Consider the following 18,372-nt stretch of genomic DNA (forward strand, 5'->3'; position numbering starts at 1 on the left):
TCTTCAGACCAGATCTCTGGTTCAGACCAGATTCCATCTTCAGATCAGATCCCTGGTCAATACCAGATCCCATCTTCAGACCAGATCTCAGGCCCCGTCCACACGGAGCCGACTTTTTGGTGAAACCCCATCTTGTGCGTTTCGGCCGACCGTCCAGATGGAGCCGGCGGATCCTATGCCCGAAACCCCACATTTCTGATACTATGTCCCAGAGTGTTTTGAAATATCTCCGGACCTATGCGGTTTCGTGTTAGGATTCGTGCGGACGCCTGAAACGCAAACGAGAATAAACGAACTCAAACCCAGGAAACCTCAGCCCACCTCCTGACGTCATCACTAGGGGACGCCACTGACACAGACAGACAACAAATCGAAAAGGGTTTCTTTACAACTCGGTAAAGGGTGAGATTGCATTCAGTTGAACATTTCACACAAGTATAAACAACCCTCGGCTCTGAAAGAGGAAGAGAGTTCGCTGTTACGGGACCGGGAAAGCCTTCATTTCAACTATTTCTGCTGCTAGCTCTACTAGCTTGCTAGCCTCGGCTGGAGCTTAGCCTACTAGCCGTCGCTAAGCTACTCCTAGCCCAGTGGCCTTCTACTATCCTACTTTATTACCCTTAACATGTTAAAGGGATTGTCTCTAACTGCAGTATTTATCTAATTGGAGTAAAGAAGTATTTGCAAGAACGAGGTTACTGTTTCTGTTCAACACAATGTGTTTGGCATAACTAGCAACAACCAATAACATGTTTCTTGTGCATCTCATGACCTCATTGAACAGTATTGACAACAACATGTTTATGATACAACGTTATTATTTACTGGCAACCTGGATTTATCAACGTTTCTCATTACTACTGGGGCGGCATGTGGCTCAGGTGGAGCGAGTCGGCTGGTAAGGGGTAGGTTGCTAGTTCGATCCCCGGCTCCTCCTAGCTGAGTGTCAAGGTGTCCCTGAGCGAGACGCCTCACCCCGACTGCTCCTGACGAGCTGGCTGTCAACTTATCTGGTTGACTCCGCCGTTGGTGTGTGAATGTGTGCATGAATGGGTGAATGTTGGGCAATATTGTAAAGCGCTTTGAGAGGCCACTGGTTAGAAAAGCAATGTGAAAATGCAGTCCATTTAACATTTATCGTTCACTACATTGAATTACTGGTATTCATGTGGCGTCCATCCTTCTGCTCTCCCAGCAGGTGAAACTGGTCCACACCTGAAGTCATACCCCTGCCCCACCCAGCAGGTGCCTCCGTTCCACGTTGAGCTCCTGACTCCGGTCCAAACTGAGGTCCTGACTCCAGTCCAGGTTAAGCTCCTGACTCCGGTCCACACTGAGCTCCTGACTCCAGTCCAGGTTGAGCTCCTGACTTCGGTCCACACTGAGATCCTGATTCCAGTCCAGGTTGAGCTCCTGACTCCGGTCCACACTGAGCTCCTGACTCCAGTCCAGGTTGAGCTCCTGACTTCGGTCCACACTGAGCTCCTGACTTCGGTCCACACTGAGCCCCTGACTCCAGTCCAGGTTGAGCCCCTGACTCCGGTCCACACTGAGCCCCTGACTCCAGTCCAGGTTGAGCCCCTGACTCCGGTCCAGGTTGTGCTTCCGACTCCGGTCCAGGTTGTGCTTCCGACTCCGGTCCAGGTTGAGCTCCTGACTCCGGTCCAGGTTGAGCTCCCGACTCCGTTCCACACTGAGCTCCCGACTCCGGTCCAGGTTGAGCTCCCGACTCCGTTCCACACTGAGCTCCCGACTCCGGTCCAGGTTGAGCTCCCGACTCCGTTCTACACTGAGCTCCCGACTCCGGTCCAGGTTGAGCTCCCGACTCCGGTCCACACTGAGCCGCCATGGACTCCGAGGCAGCTCCGCCCTTCCACGTGTGGGACGAGGGGAAGGCCTACGAGGAGCTCCTGTCCTGGGACAGTCTGATCCAGCAGGGCCACCGCCTGCTGCCCCACGACTTCGACAGGTACACAGTACTACACATAAGTACACAGTACTGCAGAGTACTACAGAGTACTACACAGTACTACACATAAGTCAAGAGTGCTACACAGTACTACACGTAAGTACAGAGTAATCCAGAGTACTACACAGTACCACACACCACTATACAGTACTACACAATACTACACAGTACTACAAGGTACGACCAAGTACTATACATATGTACACACACAGTACTACACACTACTACACAGTACGATCTAGTACTACACATAAGTACACACACAGTACTACACAGTACTACACAGTACTACACAGTACTACACAGTACTATGCCATCTGGTGATCAGTTCAAAGCGCTGCTTCATTGATTGACATATTATTATATTAGATATTACAATATGTACAACATCTTCTTTTATTTTGGTGGAACCAATAACCGATGTCCAACCTCGACGTCAGACTGTCACCGTGTTGCGTACGGGGAATGGGTTAACCTAGTGATGGTCAGTGCTTGGCACTTGTCTCTATGAACACCCTGACTTCATCCGTAGGTACGAGGACCTGCGCTACTGGTACGACTGTCTGTGCTACGAGGAGGAGCTGCGGCAGTACCGCGACTACATCGCGTCCATGGAGGAGGTCGAGGACTTCCCCTCCCATCATGAGGTTCGTCCGACAACTTGTCAATATTTCGGTTTTTCAATTTGAATCAAACTCGTGACGTTACCCTACTGATCCAGGAAGTTCCCAGTTGTTATTTCTGCTTGTTTCTTTCCACCCTATTTTTCAATGTGTCCTTCTTCTACTTCCTGCTTTATTGTTCATTTCCATGTGTTCCATGATTACTCACTTCCAGTAGGAACATGTACAAAAGGACACATACATATATAGACAAAGTAAAAAAGATGAACTTTCTTCTAAATTAAACCTCAACCGCAGTCAAATGCCTTTTAGAGAAAACTAATACATTTAAGACATGCATTAGATTCTGGATCTTGTTCCATCCCTACTTGGTCATTCCCATGACTTATACTTAACTTTGGCACAGCAGGGGTGGAAAGAGCTCCCTTCCATCGTCGGGACCGCAGATCGCTCGCCAGCCGGTGCTAAAGACTCAAGACACTCCTGTTAAGAGTTCAGCTAGACCCCCCCACCAACGCACCCCTCTTACACACTTACTGTAGAATGTACGACCTGGCACAAAAAAATAGTCCTTAGCATCGTGTAGCATCTTTCCCTAGCCATCTGTGTTGTACACAGGGAATGGGTTAACCAAGTGATGGTTAGTGCTTGGCACTTGGTTCTATGAACATCCTTACTGTACCGACAGAGATATACTGGTGTTTCTCTTTCTTCGAGACAAATATACTTATTGTAAGTCGCTCTGCATCAAAGCGTCTGCTAAACTCCCTCAATGTTAATTAGGGATTTCTCTTTCATTAGCCGATACGCCGATACCGTTTTTCTTGAGCCGATATTTGGAGCCGATTCTGCTTTAGCTCCCTCAATTTACAGGAAAAATAAATGACACAATAATGATATCAAATGTTACAAGACTCAATTTAAAAAAGTAATATTTCTTGAACTATCTGTAAATCATGCTGGGATATTTTTTTTTTGAATTGTATTGGCCCATATATCTGTCGATCACTAATGTTAATGCAACCCCAACCCCCACCTCTACTCCAGGCCCCAGCCCCCCGCACGCCCCCCCTGCAGCCCTACGACCGGCACCTCATGGCCAAGCACTCCTCGGTGTACCCCACCTCGGAGGAGCTGGAGGCGGTCCAGGTCATCATCTCCCACGTGGAGTGCGCCCTGAAGGCCGTGTCCGACACGCTGGACGAGAAACCCGCCGCGGAGGAGACCCTGGAGGCAGAGAGGTACAGACCCACGGCTCGAGAGCCGAGGCGCTAGAACACCTTCTCATTCGAGAGAGTAAGAGGGATAACGTTTTGGAGCAAAGGGACATAATCTCATAGATTCCTCTTTTTTTTCTAGATTATTTTTTGGGCATTTTCAAGCTTTATTTGACAGTGCAGAGTTGGAATGGGGAGACAGAGAGAGGGGAGGGGGGGAATGACCTGCAGTAAAGATCCACGGGTCGGACTTGAACCCGCGACCACTGCAACGAAGGCCGGAGCCAATATGGTACACGCTCTCTCCACTATGCCACCGGAGCGCACTAGATTCCTTCATCGTCCTTCTGTATCGTACCTTATAAACCGGTCATAACTACACCATCTCTTTTTCAAGTGCACTGATTTAATCATTCGAACATTGCCTGAGTTTTTTTACTTAAGATGTGAGGGAAGTTGTTACTAAATCCTGAGTAACAACTTGTTAGTGTCAAACTAGCACTTTACTAAACTCGGGTTGCACCTTCAATACCTAAATCATGTCCTAATTCGTACCAAGTTGAACCGTGCCAGTTTATTTTCGCTTCAACGTGACAACAACTAGGGCTGGTATTGCCAGGTACCTCACAATCCAATTCAATTCGATTATTTAGGTCTTGAATCGATTTCGATTTGATATTGATCAAAAATACCTAAATATTATTTAGAATTAACCATTTAAAAATGAATTAACCATTTCATTGTGCTTTAACTAGCAAAAAGGGAATGCAACATTGTATAGTATTGTTCCTGAGCTAAACTTGCAGCATAAAAGTAATAATCATAACATGGACAAATGTAAAAGGGCATGTACATTTAGGCATACTCGCTTCTAGATTACAATGACTGAGTATGCTTCTTTTTTTTATTAAATTTTAATGGAAATTGAATCGAGAACTAATAAATTGCAGTGCGTTGATGAACAGCTATTTCTACCCTGCCCTAACGACAACCAAGCGGCACCGAATCGGCCCCTTTGTTAACACCTCTGTCCCCCCGCCAGCCCGGAGGCGGCGGAGCGCGTGCTGCGGGGGGTGATGCGGGTGGGCCTGGTGGCCAAGGGGCTGCTGCTGACGGGGGACCTGGACCTGGAGCTGGTGCTGCTCTGCGCCCACAAGCCCACCGGGGCGCTGCTCGGCCGCGTGGGAGAGCTGCTGGACCAGCAGCTGCAGGTAGCGTGACGATTTCTTATATTTCGTCGGCTGATGCGTGCGTTTTAGTATTCTCTGCGAACCGACTCGGACCTCGGATGTGACGTCACGCCCACACTTCAAGCGTTTTATTATGTTTCGCTCGGTCGTTGGAGGAAAACATGGACGCCACCCGGAAAGCTGTTGTCGCGGTAGCATTGGCAGAGGACCAGGCGCTCCAACATAGGTAGGCTGTAGGCCATAGGCAGAGACACGGACGCAGTAAGGTATTGCAGTAAGGCGGGTGATTGAAATTGCCATTTAAACCTCCAAAGCGGTCCAAGCACAATGAAAACAATTCATACTTCAAGTCACACCGGGCGCAGCCATCTTGAATTCTGTCTCGGAATCCTTGCTTGGTCACCACCGAGTTCAGCCGAGATGGCGAGTTCGCCGTCCGAGGAAAAGGGGCGTGTTCGTGCGTGTCGCTAGGCAACGTCCTCGGACCTCCGAGACGGATGGATAATAAAACGCACCATTAGCTCAGGAGGTAGACGGGGGGGGTGACTTGTAACCTGAGGGTTGCTAGTTCGATCCCCGTATCGTGGTGTCCCTTAGCAAGACGCCTAAACCCTAACGTGGTCGACTCTGCCGTCGGTGTGTGAACGTGTGTGTGTGAACCGTCACTTTGGATAAAGGCGCAAGTGTCGATATCTGATGTAACATAAATCAAGGCGACGTGATTAGATTGACTGGCCTCAAGTAGTAAAGACGGGCCTCCCCTACGGTGAGACGTACGGGGTGCTGCCCAGGGTGTGCCCTCACTGTCGCGCGTGTCTTCCACCAGGTGGTCACCAAGGACAAGTACGAGGTGATCCAGAGCCCAGAGGAGGCCTCCATCGTCGTCAAGAGCACCAAGAAGCTGGTGTTCACCCTGACCATCCACCTGACCTCCCCGCTGATCCGCACGGAGCAGGAGGCCCCGCCCAGCGAGGCCCCAGCAGACCCAGGTACGCCCCCCCCGGCTCCAGCCCGCAGAGTCCCTGTACGGCTCCACTGACCCACCACCTCCCCCCGCTCCTCCGTCCTGAACCGTGTCTTCTGTCCCCCCCCCCCCGCCCCGCTACGGACCTCAGTGGGGCCCTACAGGCACTCGGGCCCCTTGTCCTCGTCAGTGGACTGGACCAGGGGCCCCGTGTCTCTCTTGAGGCCCCAGTCGTCGCCCTGCCACACGGTCGCAGCAGTGGTGAACGGTGCCTTGCTCCTGATGTGGTGACCGTAGCTCAGGCCCCTGACTCCCCACCTGGGCTCAGGTGGAATGGGAGGACATGTTTTGAGAATGGGGGGGGGGGGGGGGGGGGGGGAAAGCGCGAAGTGCATGGATTTTATGCAGAAGTTGTACATCTGGTTCTCACTGCAGCAAAACTGATTAAACAAGAAGGGAATAGCTTCGGCTTCGGCCTCTGGGGAAATCCTGGGTGAGTCCAGACGCAGGCAGGAAAACCTGAGGGTGCAAAATAGGGTTGGCGTGCAAATGTGTGGACGAATGGTCTGAGTTAGAGATGTTCCGATACCATTTCTTCATTCCCGATAACAATTCCTGAACTTGAGTATCGGCCGATGCAGAGTATATACCGATATACAGCATGTAGCATTATAACTACTAACAGCACTTACTGTCAACAGTGTTCTTTTCAGAACTAGATAATTTACATTTATAATCTATAATTTTAATATTTTATATTCTTGTAGTTAAGCATGAGCATCCGTGTTTTTCCGACTTGGCAGCGCGACCGCTCGTCGGTCGGAGATGAGGCCGACCGTTAACGACCGCAGCATCACACCGTAGTGTTTGATGCTCTGTGCCCGTGTAGTAAATGAGTCACGTGATGCATCGGATCGGCGCATAGACTTACGTACTCGCCGATAATCAATGCTGCATTTTAGACCGCATCAGAGGAATTTCTAATGGTGGTATCGGTATTGGAACAACTCTAGTCTGAATGTGTTTTAATTGACGTAGAGCAGGAGGAATGACTGGCCAGGGGGAGCAGTGTAGCCCCTTCATGGGGGGGGGGGGGGGGGGGACGCTATCAGTTTTGCTGCAGGGCGGAGCAGACTTCCAGATTCTTTAAATGGTTCTGATTTACAACTGATTGCCTTCTAGTGTGTTAAGTTTTTAGGGACGCTGGACCTTTGACCAACTGGACACGCTGTCTCACGACGGGGGGGGGGGGCAAAGCGGCAGACCCAGGACAGAGAGGCTGAGGCCAGGGGAGGCCTCTCCCCGCTTTACCACCAGGGGGAGACCGGCACACATTGGGTAGACAGCCTCAGCCAATAGACACACAGAGACAGAGACACACACAGACACACACGCAAACAGACACACAAACAGAGAGACATACACAAACAGACACGCACACAAACAGAGACGCACACAAACAGACACACAGACCCACACACAAAAAGAGACACACACACAAACAGACACACAGACCCACACACAAAAAGAGACACACACACAGAGAGAGAGAGACACAGAGAGAGAGAGAGAGAGAGAGAGAGAGAGAGAGACAGACGGACAGAGAGACAGACAGACACAGAGAGAGAGAGAGAGAGAGAGAGAGAGACACAGAGAAAGAGACAGACCCAGAGTGAGAGAGACACAGACGGAGAGAGAGAGAGACAGACACACACACAGACAGAGAGAGACACACACACACACACACACACACACACACACACACACACACAGTGTAAAGCAGGTAGTGTACCACCCCCTGGGTTCCCCTCCCCTTGCTGTCGATGCTTTGGGGACGCTGGCGCTCCCTGCGCTGCAGACAGACGCGCCCCCCTTGGTCAAACTGTACCTTGTCTTCTTGCTCCACCTCGTCACTAGACACGCAAACGGTCGTCGACCCGCCGGACGTTCTGGACAGGCAGAAATGCCTGACCGCCCTGGCGTCCCTCCGCCACGCTAAGTGGTTCCAGGTTTGCATCCCAGTCCTTACTTGTACTCCAGAAATGTCTTTACACCTGTCCCTGTGCCTGTTCCGTCCTACCGCTGCAGCTGTTGAGAATAGGTGGTGCATAGAGCAGGTCTGACACTTTTCAGTCCCGTAGATCTGAGTTTGAACACAGAAAGTGCACATGCTTGGGTAACAGTCCTCTCAGCGTTGATAAACCTGTCCCCAGTTCCTCGGTTTAGGATGGGGATGTCCATTAACACCAGGATCCTCCTCACCCTCAATACCCTTGGTTTGTGTCCACGGGTTCAAACGAGCCAGTGGTATTGACCTTTAACCCCAGTGTATACGGCTGCCCGATTATGGAAATAATCGAAATCACGATTACTTCGACGATCCCTTTTGAGTTTGAAAACGTGATGCATTTATTCAGCGTTTGTCTCCAAAACGACTCTTTGTCACTGAGGACTTTGAAATATCTCCTTTAAAAAAAAAAAAAACAGCAGAAAGATAATGTTCAAATTCAAAATAATGTACAAATGTGTATCCAGCTGTTCTCATCAAACTTTTAATGAATAAAAAAAATATGTATAGATCAACAAAAAATAAATAGATGAATAAATAATAAACATTTCAACTCGATTTATATTAGTTTGGATGCCCAAAAATTGGATTAAGTGCACATCCCCCCCCCCGCCTCCAGCGCACTCTGAGTTCAGATCAAGGTCGTTAACTGACCTTGGATAGAGTACTTAGTGGATGAGTTGACCCTAATCAAAGATCCAGACGGAGGCGGGGCCTCCGCAGGTAGACGGTGACAGGCTGAGGTCATCTGAGGTCAGCGACGGTGACCTTTGACCTGACCTGTCACTGCTTGGCTTCGCAGGCGAAGGTCAACGACCTGAAGTCCGCCGTCATCGTGATCCGGGTCATGAGGGACCTCTGTAAGCGCGTGCCCGCCTGGGCCCCGCTATCGGGATGGGTAAGAGACGCTCGCTTTGCACTAGCGCTAGCATTAGCCTTAGCATTAGCATTAGCATGAGCAATTACAAGCCGTTTGAAAGTCGGCTTTTCAGCAGGCTTGCAATGGCTAATCACACTCACACGTGGTGGCATAATGTAACCCCTTTAAGATAGTATTTTAGCACACTAGGGTATTTATAGCCCTAGTGTTTATAGCATAAGCTAGTGATTATAACATAAAATAATGTTTATAACATAAGCTAGTATTTATAAAATAAGATGGTGTTTATAACATAAGATAGTATTCATAACATCTATTCGTCATTTAAGAAATTCTAATAAAAAGAAATTGCATTCATTTCTTTTTTTTAACGTTAAAGGTTTGTTAAAAAGAATGTATCCACCTCTAATTCGACTAAGCCATAAAGGGCTTTAGCAGACCATTGTGTCGTCTGTAGCCGCAGTGTTCCGCTTGTGTTCCCGTCCCCAGCCTCTGGAGCTGCTGGTGGAGAAGTCCATCAGGACGTACGAGCGTCCGATGGAGGTGGGGGAGGCCTTCCGACGCGTCCTGGAGTGTATCGCGTCCGGAATCCTACTGGAAGGTCGGTCATCGTTATGGCTTCACACAGGGGGGGTCACGGCTAGGAATGCCAAGCCTTGGGGTCAAGTGTGTGTGTGCGTGTGTGTGTGTGTGTGTGTGTGTGTGTGAGAGAGAGAGATGAAAGTGATTCTCAAATGAGTCTTAGAGATGATGATGACGAGGCCACCTCTGTCGTTAGATTTGTGAACATTCATTAAGCCTTTCTCTTCTCCTCATTGACATTAAGAGTTATGCATGCAGTCTGCTTGTGTATAACTTAAGACGGTGTGTGTGTGTGTAGGCGGCCCAGGGATCAAGGACCCGTGTGAAAGAGAATCCACGGACGCCATCGGCCACCTGGAACCCCAGCAGCGCGAGGAGCTCACAGCGAGCGCTCAGGTGAGTCCAGCGCCTCAAAAGGGTTGCAGGAGAACTCTTGATTCTAGACTTGTGTTAACTTTAGGGCATTTGGCAGACGCTTTCATCCAAAGCGACTCACAACAGTTCACACACACACCCATCCACACACCTGTGTGGATGTGTGTGTGAATGTCAACCAAACATCGCGACAGCCAGCTCGTCAGGAGCAGTTAGGGGTGCCTTGCTCAGACACCTCAACACTCAGTGTCCGCTAGGCTGACACCTCTGTGCATTCCCTCCCCAGCACGCGCTGCGTCTCTCTGCGTTCAGACAGCTCCACAAGGTGCTGGGCATGGACATCGTGCCGGTCCGACCCCAGAGGCTAACGGGAGCCAACATCAAAGACATCAAAGGTGCTTCGCTCGCGGCTGCCCTCAATAAACCACACGTTTGGTCCGCCTCGACGGGGTTGGAGCCCGCGTCCTGCCGTGAGATCCGTCCCTAATGAACCCTTGTTGGCTCCAGCCCAAATAGAGCTGTCCGGGCCACTGAAGACGCCGGTGAAGAGGGCGTTCCCGGAGATGGAGAACCCTGCAGACGACCGGCAGCTCAACAGCAAGCAGAGGAAGTTCCTCAAGTTCCAGAAGCACAACCGCTTCGACAGGAAGTCCTGTGAGCATTAAGTATAGCATATAGTATGTAGTTAGTCCTGTAACAGTGGGATCCTTCCTTAAAGGTGTTTGACATTTTACATTTAGGGAATTTAGCCGACGCTTTCATCCAAAGCGACTTACAATAAGTACATTTGTCAGAAGAAAGAGAAACAGCGATATATCTCTGTCGGTACATTAAGGATGTTCATGGAACCAAGTGCCAAGCACTAACCATCACTAGGTTAACCCATTCCCCGTGCACAAGAGACAGCTAGGATAAGACACTACACAATGCTAAGTACTATTTTTAAGTGCCAGGACGTACAACATACAATAAGTGACAGTGATGCCGTGACCCTCCCTGACCCCATGTGTCCCTGCTGACCCCCCAGTCTCGGACGACCTCTGCATGAACGCTGTGATGCGGCTGAACCAGTACAAGCCGGGGCTGGACTACCGGCTGGTCTCCCAGGTGGGCCCGGTCCACGAGCCGGTGTTCACCATGGCCGTGGACCTGAACAGCACCACCTACGAAGCCACCGGCCCCTCCAAGAGAGTGGCCAAGCTCAACGTGGCCACCAAGGTGAAGGGAGGCCCCTTATGTCTTCTACTGCACGGTCGCTCTGATCTGAACCTGTAACGTTCTTCAACGGCTCGGGAGAAACTTGACTTTAAAGGTGACCTGTTGTTCCACCGGGTGTGAGTGTGATTAGCCGTTGCAAGACGTTTGGAAAATCGGCCTCTTCTGAGTGGACACGCCCCAGGCAGATTTTCAAAACGTCTTGTAACGGCTAATCACACTCACACCTGGTGGTGTCATAGGTCACCTTTAAGATTGAAATGCTCTCCAGGAGATGGAGTTGGTAAACAACAAGGGCTCAGACTTATTTTTGCTCAATGCACTGTATTTTGGACTGCATCTATACAGCGTCTTTCTAATCAGAAGCCACTCAAAGCGCTTTACAATGCTGCACCCCTTCATGCACACATTCACCCACCGACGGCGGAGTCAGTCCCGCAGGGCGACAGCCAGCTCGTCAGGAGCAGTCAGGGGGAGGCGTCTCGCTCAGGGACACGCGACACTCCGATAGGAGGAGCCGGGGATCGAACAAGCACCCTTCAGGTCACCAGCCGACCTGCTCCTCCTCCTGAGCCATGTGCCGCTCTCAATGAGCACCGTTTCTGTGTGTCCCAGGTGCTGCAGGAGCTGGGTCTGCCGACCGGGTCAGAGACCAAGCCCAGCGAGGGTCTGGTGGAGGGAGAGGGGAGCAAGGCGGCGGGCAGCACCTCCATCGCCTCCGCCTCAGGATCAGAAGACGTGAGCGTCTGTTAGCTCTGTTAGCTTTGTTAGCCTGTTAGCTTCGTTAGCCTGTTAGCTTTGTTACCTTTGTTAGCTTCGTTAGCCTGTCAGCTTTGTTAGCATGTCAGCTTTGTTAGCCTGTCAGCTTTGTTAGCCTGTCAGCTTTGTTACCTTTGTTAGCCTGTTAGCTTTGTAACCCTGTTAGCTTTGTTAGCCTGTTAGCTTTGTTAGCCTGTTAGCTTTGTCGCGTTGAGGGCCGACGTGGTGGTGGACGGCTTGGTGGATGATAACGTTGTTGTGTGTTCTTCATCCTCCTCCTCCTCAGGGCGTGGCCGGCCCCATCCTCACCAAGCACGGGAAGAACCCGGTGATGGAGCTGAACGAGAAGCGGCGCAGCCTGAAGTACGAGCTGTCTGCCGAGACGGGGGGCTCCCACGAGAAGTGTTTCATCATGGAGGTGGGTGGTGCATGATCCCTCCGGGCTCTGCTTCAGAACCAGGAGAGCTTGTCTTTAATATTCTCACCGCAGCTCTAGTCACATGCCAACTAGGGTTGCCGCGGTATACGGTGTTACCTGTGTTACTGGTGTTGAGGCCAACACCGTTTACTCGGTGTTGCTCACCGGCAACACCGAGTATTTTATTTATTAATTTTTTTCAGTAATAAAAAACAAATTCAGTAAAAATGAATAATATAATTATAATTAAGAAAATTAAAATGTGTAGAATAGACCACAGTTCTGCTCTATGCGGGAGAATTGACGCGCTGCCTTACAAGACCGGTAACCATAGCAACGCCTGTAAATAAACCCCACGAAGCCCAATCCCTACGTGAGCTCCCCGCACTACGGCCATCTGGAGGCGCACAGAGCTTTTGGCCGTGATATTATGCTATATAAAATTATATTATACTATTATGTATAGAACGTTATAAGACGCCGAGAATTGGCGCGCTGCCAGACGCTGTCCCCGAGTGTGAGAGGAGAGTTGATGGAGAAGATGGCGGTTGACCTATAGTTTCAAATAATACAGTTTATACCGGTAATACCGGTGTTGACACGAGCATATTACTCGGTGTGAAAATGTCCACACCGCGGCAACCCTAATGCCAACACCTTTAGCCACCCGACTCTCAGTCTCAAGGCCTGTCTCAAGGTATGTTCCTAAAAGCCATGAATAAAGTTGACCTGGATGCTTCAGGGTTCTGTAGTCCTGCGACGATGGTCTACAGAACCCTGAAGCATCCAGGTCAACTTTATTCATGGCTTTTAGGAACATGCAGAACACAGTGAAGTACAATACAGAGAAGGACTATTAAGCAAACGCACAATGTGACCACGTCCTCCAGAGTGGGACGTTGAGCTCCTCCGGAGGGTTCTAGCTCCTCCGTCTCTCCGCCGTCGGAGCCCCTCCAGCCCAGAGCTTCATGGGGTCGTGGTCTTTGGTCTCCTCAGGTGGAGGTGGACGGGCAGAAGTTCAAGGGCCGCGGCTCCAACAAGAAGGAGGCCAAGTCCTACGCAGCGCTGGCCGCCCTGGAGAAGCTGTTCCCCGACTCGGCAGGGGGAGCCTCGGCCTTCAGCAAGGACTTCCCCAAGAAGAAGGTCACCTACACCGACATGGTACGGTACAAAGACGGGGTACTGTACCCTGACATGGTAGGTTAGAGACGGGGTACTGTACCCTGACATGGTAGGTTAGAGACAGGGTACTGTACCCTGACATGGTAGGTTAGAGACGGGGTACTGTACCCTGACATGGTAGGGTACACAGACGGGGTACTGTACCCTGACATGGTAGGTTAGAGACGGGGTACTGTACCCTGACATGGTAGGGTACACAGACGGGGTACTGTACCCTGACATGGTAGGGTACACAGACGGGGTACTGTACCCTGACATGGTAGGGTTAGAGACGGGGTACTGTACCCTGACATGGTAGGTTAGAGACAGGGTACTGTACCCTGACATGGTAGGTTAGAGACGGGGTACTGTACCCTGACATGGTAGGGTACACAGACGGGGTACTGTACCCTGACATGGTAGGTTAGAGACGGGGTACTGTACCCTGACATGGTAGGGTACACAGACGGGGTACTGTACCCTGACATGGTAGGTTAGAGACGGGGTACTGTACCCTGACATGGTAGGGTACATTACACAGAAGAGGGTCACCTACCCTGACGAGGTGGGCAGTACTTTGTGTGGACTGGCATCCAAACGAGGTAATTCCAGATTTCTCCAAAAATGTCAAATATTCGAAGGAAACTTTTTAACATAAAATGAATGTTTATTTGATTTATGCACAATACTACATTGTTTTATATACTATACTATATGACCTGTTAAATTGTGTGCGTTTTTGTGATATAATATTATTAGGTTCTTTGATCGATTAATGATTGGTTGTGATATAATATTAGGTCAGGCTCTCTGATTGGTTAATGATGGGTTGGCTCCTCCTACATTACATCCCAGGTTCAGCTCTCTGATTGGTTAATGATGGGTTGGCTCCTCCTACAGCACATCCCTGGTTCAGCTCTGATTGGTTAATGATGAGTTGGCTCCTCCTACAGCACATCCCAGGTTCAGCTCTCTGATTGGTTAATGATGGGTTGGCTCCTCCTACAGCACATCCCAGGTTCAGCTCTCTGATTGGTTAATGATGGGTTGGCTCCTCCTACAGCATATCCCAGGTTCAGCTCTCTGATTGGTTAATGATGGGTTGGCTCCTCCTACAGCACATCCCAGGTTCAGCTCTCTGATTGGTTAATGATGGGTTGGCTCCTCCTACAGCACATCCCCGGGTTCGGGACGATCAGGGGAATCCCATCGGACCCGGGAAACCACCCCTGGAAGGGGCGAGGAAGAGGACGAGGAAGGCCGTACTCCAGAGGAAACCAGTACAACAAGAGTAAGAGTCGCCCCCCCGCTGACCTGTCGAGGTCAACGCTCACCGTGACCTCACTAGGGTACAGGCTGTGGTCGCTTCCGTCTGAGGGAAATTTACGTGAATTCTCCTTTTTTATTCTTTAGCAAACTACAATTATGGGAACACTCCAGGTGGAGGCTATTGTGAGTGTTGTTCCTTCTTAACACAGACGCACTACGCCCTGGAAAGAAAACACAAACACGCACACACACACACACAACGCACACCTCACGTCTAGAACTGAAACACACACGCACATAAAGCGCTGATTATGGTTCCACGGTCGCGCAACGCAACGACCACGCAGACGCTTCGTGAACCTTTAAAGAACACCTATTATGCTTTTACGACTTTTATGACCTATAAACGTTGTTATAGTGATTTATAGTCATGTTTAACCGTACTAAAGTGTCAAATAATGACGTACTTGCATTTAGACGTGTTCCCTGCTGACCGTCTGGGGTGGCTGTGCAGCGCGCTAAACAAACACTAGGGGCGCCGGTCGCCATTCACTTGTTCAAATTTCCAGGGTTTATCTACGTAGAACAGTCCGGATTTTCCATGTGTGGTAACGCTGCAACATGCTCTTCCGGAAGGTAACCAATCACAACGGAGTGGGGTTGGCAGGAGGGGGGGGGGGGGGGGGGAGGGGGCGGAGAAGGACGAAGCCGAGCGTTGACGGAGAATGCTGAAAGCGCCCAGATGAGAGGAAGTGTTTCCCGAGAATCGACATGGTTTCTTGTGCTGTGATTCGAGTCGGGTTGCGCTACAGGAGTCATCAGGTGTGAAGGCAGCTTCAAGGCTCTGCGTCGGGTTTTAGCGAGCGGACCAATCACAGCCCTAGCTGCTGACCAATCACAGCCCTAGCTGCGGACCAATCACAGCCCTAGCTGCTGCGTTGTCTCGACGGACGGTTACACTTTTTGGGAGACGCACGTCCGGCCCCGGCCGAGGACGCAAGGAGGGTCTGCCAGGACGTAAGGGGTCCGTGACCCCCCCCCCCTGCGTTGAGTGAACGTGGGACCGTAATCAGCCCTTAACACACACCCCCCATGAACCCGTCTGGAAACTAAAGCACGCACACGCATAACGCACGCCTCCACCACTGCACCTCACGGCCCCCCCCCCCCCCCCGGGTCACCTCAGCCCCTCTGACGTTACCCTCTCCTCCGCAGCCTCCGGCCCCCCCAAGGGCCCCCAGGCGGCCCCCGGCGGAGAGGCCCCCTCCGCCGCCGCCGCCGCCGCCGGCTACGGAACCTTCTACCCGGACGCGGGCTCCTACACCTACTCGGCCCCCCCGGTCTCGGCCCCGCCCCCCGCCGCCGCCGCCGCCCCCCCCGCCGGCCCCGCCCCCACGGCGGCCGCTGAGCCCACCAGCTACCACTCCATGCCCCCCCCCGCCGACCAGCAGAGCCCCTACAGCTACGGCTACGGCGAGGAGAAGAAGAAGCAGCTGACGCAGATGGCGCCGCAGGGCGTGGCTCCGCCCCCGGGGGCGGGGCAGCAGGGCGGGGCCCCCCAGGGCCAGGCGGACTACTCCATGTACAGCACGGCCTACCCCAGCTCGGTGACCGGGGGGCAGAACTACAACTACGGTGAGTCCCGGGGGGGGGGGGGGGGGGGTCTGACCGAGACCCCGGTAATCATATCCATGAGTTGAGTCCTCTCTGTTGTCAGTCGAAGGCTGCTGACGCTGCCTGATCAATAGTCGATAGTCACACGGCTGCTGAACTCTAGACCGATCGACCCACCGAGGCCCATCTAGATTGAGGGCATTCAGCAGGCGCTGTTCCCCAAAGCGACCTGCGGCGGCTCACAAACACGTTCACACACCGACGGCGGTGTCGGCCACGCAGGGCGACAGCCAGCTGGTCAGCAGCAGTCAGGGTGAGGCGTCTCGCTCAGGGACACCTCCACACTCAGCTAGGAGGAGCCGGGGATCGAACCAGCGACCTTCTGGTGACCAGTGAACCCTGAGCCACGCGCCTCCCTCCAGACTTGTACTCTGTGAATTTTAACTTTCCAACACATGAGCCATCAGCCAATTAATAACTTATACTGCACCATGTATATTTACCGTACATATATAAACTATTCACAATGCATTTGATCATATTATCACTCGTTATTTTCTACTTACTTTTATTCCATTGTATTGTATTAATTCGATGCGTTTATCGGTCGAGGAGAGCTCAGAACACTTGAATGTTTAAGTTGTTAAACGACAGCTGCTAGCTGTCGTTTAACAACTTCAACATTCAAGTGTTCTGAGCTCTCAAATAAAGCGCTGAAATAAGTACAATAAAATATGCATGTTTGTTGCTGATGTGACTTCACAAAGACTGACCTTTCACCCCCCCCCCCCCCCCCCCCCCCTCCAGGTTGGTCGGGCCAGGCATCCTGGCAGCCCCCCCAGCAGCAGGCCTACGGGGGGGCGTACCCGGACCAGGGGGGGCAGAACGCCGCCACCTACCCCGGGTACGGGCACGTGAACTATCAGTGAGCGGCTCTGAGCGCTGACCCCCCCCCCCCCCCCCCCCCCCCCCCCCCATCCCTCCGCCCTGAGGAACCGCTCTAAAAGGAACCGCTCTAAAAGGAACCGCTCTAAAAGGACCGCAGCCCAGTGATGCTCGTTCCTCAAAGAGCCGGGACGCGAACCAGTCCACCACCACTTCCTGGGAGATAATTTTAGCTTCAGTTCCTTTTTTATGTTACGTTTTTATTATTTTTAACCGTGCTGTTGTTGTTTTTTTTTCCTTTTGTACTCCTCGTCCTTAATGCACACGTAGGTCAGACGGTGTTCCAATGTGAAGCTTGCGTCAAACCCCGAACATTAGCGTTTTAACTATTATTTAACGACCCGTCCTCTGTCCTGTATGTTGACATGAATGTAAAGGTGACTGTAAAACATTTCTTCTTCTGTTGTGTCTTTTTATAAATGTCCTTTGTATCTGCGCAGGCTGACCTTTGTTTCCAGGTTGTGTACTAACCTGCTCCACGGTGGTTCTGACTAAGAATGTTTTCTCTGTTACCTGTGTCGGTTAAGTGCTGTCGTCTTGTTTTGAGAATAAATACTAAGAACTTTTATTTTGAAACGTCATCTTGTTATTCGAGTCATTTGATCCCCTTGTTGGTGGTTAAATGACGTGTGTGGGATTGTGTGTTTTGTGTTGTTACTCACATGAGCTCTTTCGATATTCGATTTGGGTACAAATCTCAGAATACGGCACATTTAAATAAACTTGAGAAATTTGGCTTGAGTTTGAGAGGTGAACGGTGGGTAATGACTTTAAATCCAAAATTATGAAAATGTTCGCCTAAAAATGTCTTCAGTATATCAATACTTAATTACCGATATGACCTTTTACCGAAGTGAAACTTTGAAAAGCTTGGACGCATTAAAGACAATGATTTACAACCTCAATGAAAGCAGTTGGGGTCAAACACGGGGCTTTAAGTAGACGAACAAAAGATTCCATTGAGGTGGAAATAAAGTAAACAATCTTATTGTATGGAGCATCACATGATCTCATGACCTTGTATTCTCCGAATGACTCAGCCCGTGAGGCACCATCATGCCTGGGGCCCCAGCCCGGGTCCAATAGGGGGCCCAGCCCGGGCTGATAAAAGCCTGGACCGTGA

At 51.0% G+C, this 18,372-nt stretch overlaps 1 protein-coding gene across 9 annotated transcripts; it reads left to right on the plus strand.

Annotated features, from left to right (window-relative positions):
* LOC132453603 (interleukin enhancer-binding factor 3-like) lies at positions 1–17,830 on the plus strand. Of its 9 annotated transcripts, XM_060046560.1 has the most exons (22): positions 1–402; positions 1,196–1,260; positions 1,525–1,550; positions 1,815–1,969; positions 2,502–2,616; positions 3,640–3,833; positions 4,852–5,020; positions 5,826–5,988; positions 7,881–7,972; positions 8,834–8,929; positions 9,401–9,512; positions 9,792–9,889; positions 10,155–10,263; positions 10,376–10,522; positions 10,896–11,086; positions 11,699–11,821; positions 12,129–12,260; positions 13,257–13,421; positions 14,595–14,712; positions 14,835–14,873; positions 15,906–16,325; positions 17,112–17,830. In XM_060046560.1, the coding sequence occupies exons 4-22, from the start codon at positions 1,848–1,850 to the stop codon at positions 17,231–17,233; spliced, it is 2,727 nt and encodes a 908-aa protein (XP_059902543.1). In that variant the 5' UTR covers positions 1–402; positions 1,196–1,260; positions 1,525–1,550; positions 1,815–1,847; the 3' UTR covers positions 17,234–17,830. The 9 variants fall into 9 exon arrangements, with proteins under 9 accessions (XP_059902543.1, XP_059902540.1, XP_059902545.1 ...); XM_060046557.1 differs by lacking the exon at positions 1,525–1,550 and having other exon boundaries at positions 1,196–1,290; positions 1,819–1,969; XM_060046562.1 differs by lacking the exon at positions 1,525–1,550 and having other exon boundaries at positions 1,199–1,290; positions 1,819–1,969.
* The last annotated feature ends 542 nt before the right edge of the window (positions 17,831–18,372 follow it).

This window comes from Gadus macrocephalus, chromosome 3 (genome assembly GCF_031168955.1).
Source record: "Gadus macrocephalus chromosome 3, ASM3116895v1".
Classification (NCBI taxonomy): domain Eukaryota; kingdom Metazoa; phylum Chordata; class Actinopteri; order Gadiformes; family Gadidae; genus Gadus; species Gadus macrocephalus.

Excerpts from the sequence above, each read along its gene's own strand:
- LOC132453603 (XM_060046557.1), top strand. The coding sequence starts at position 1,848 with ATGGACTCCGAGGCAGCTCCGCCCTTCCACGTGTGGGACGAGGGGAAG. Across the intron at positions 3,834-4,851 it reads GAGACCCTGGAGGCAGAGAG|CCCGGAGGCGGCGGAGCGCG; the intron begins GTACAGACCCAC and ends TCCCCCCGCCAG. Across the intron at positions 10,264-10,375 it reads CAACATCAAAGACATCAAAG|CCCAAATAGAGCTGTCCGGG; the intron begins GTGCTTCGCTCG and ends TGTTGGCTCCAG.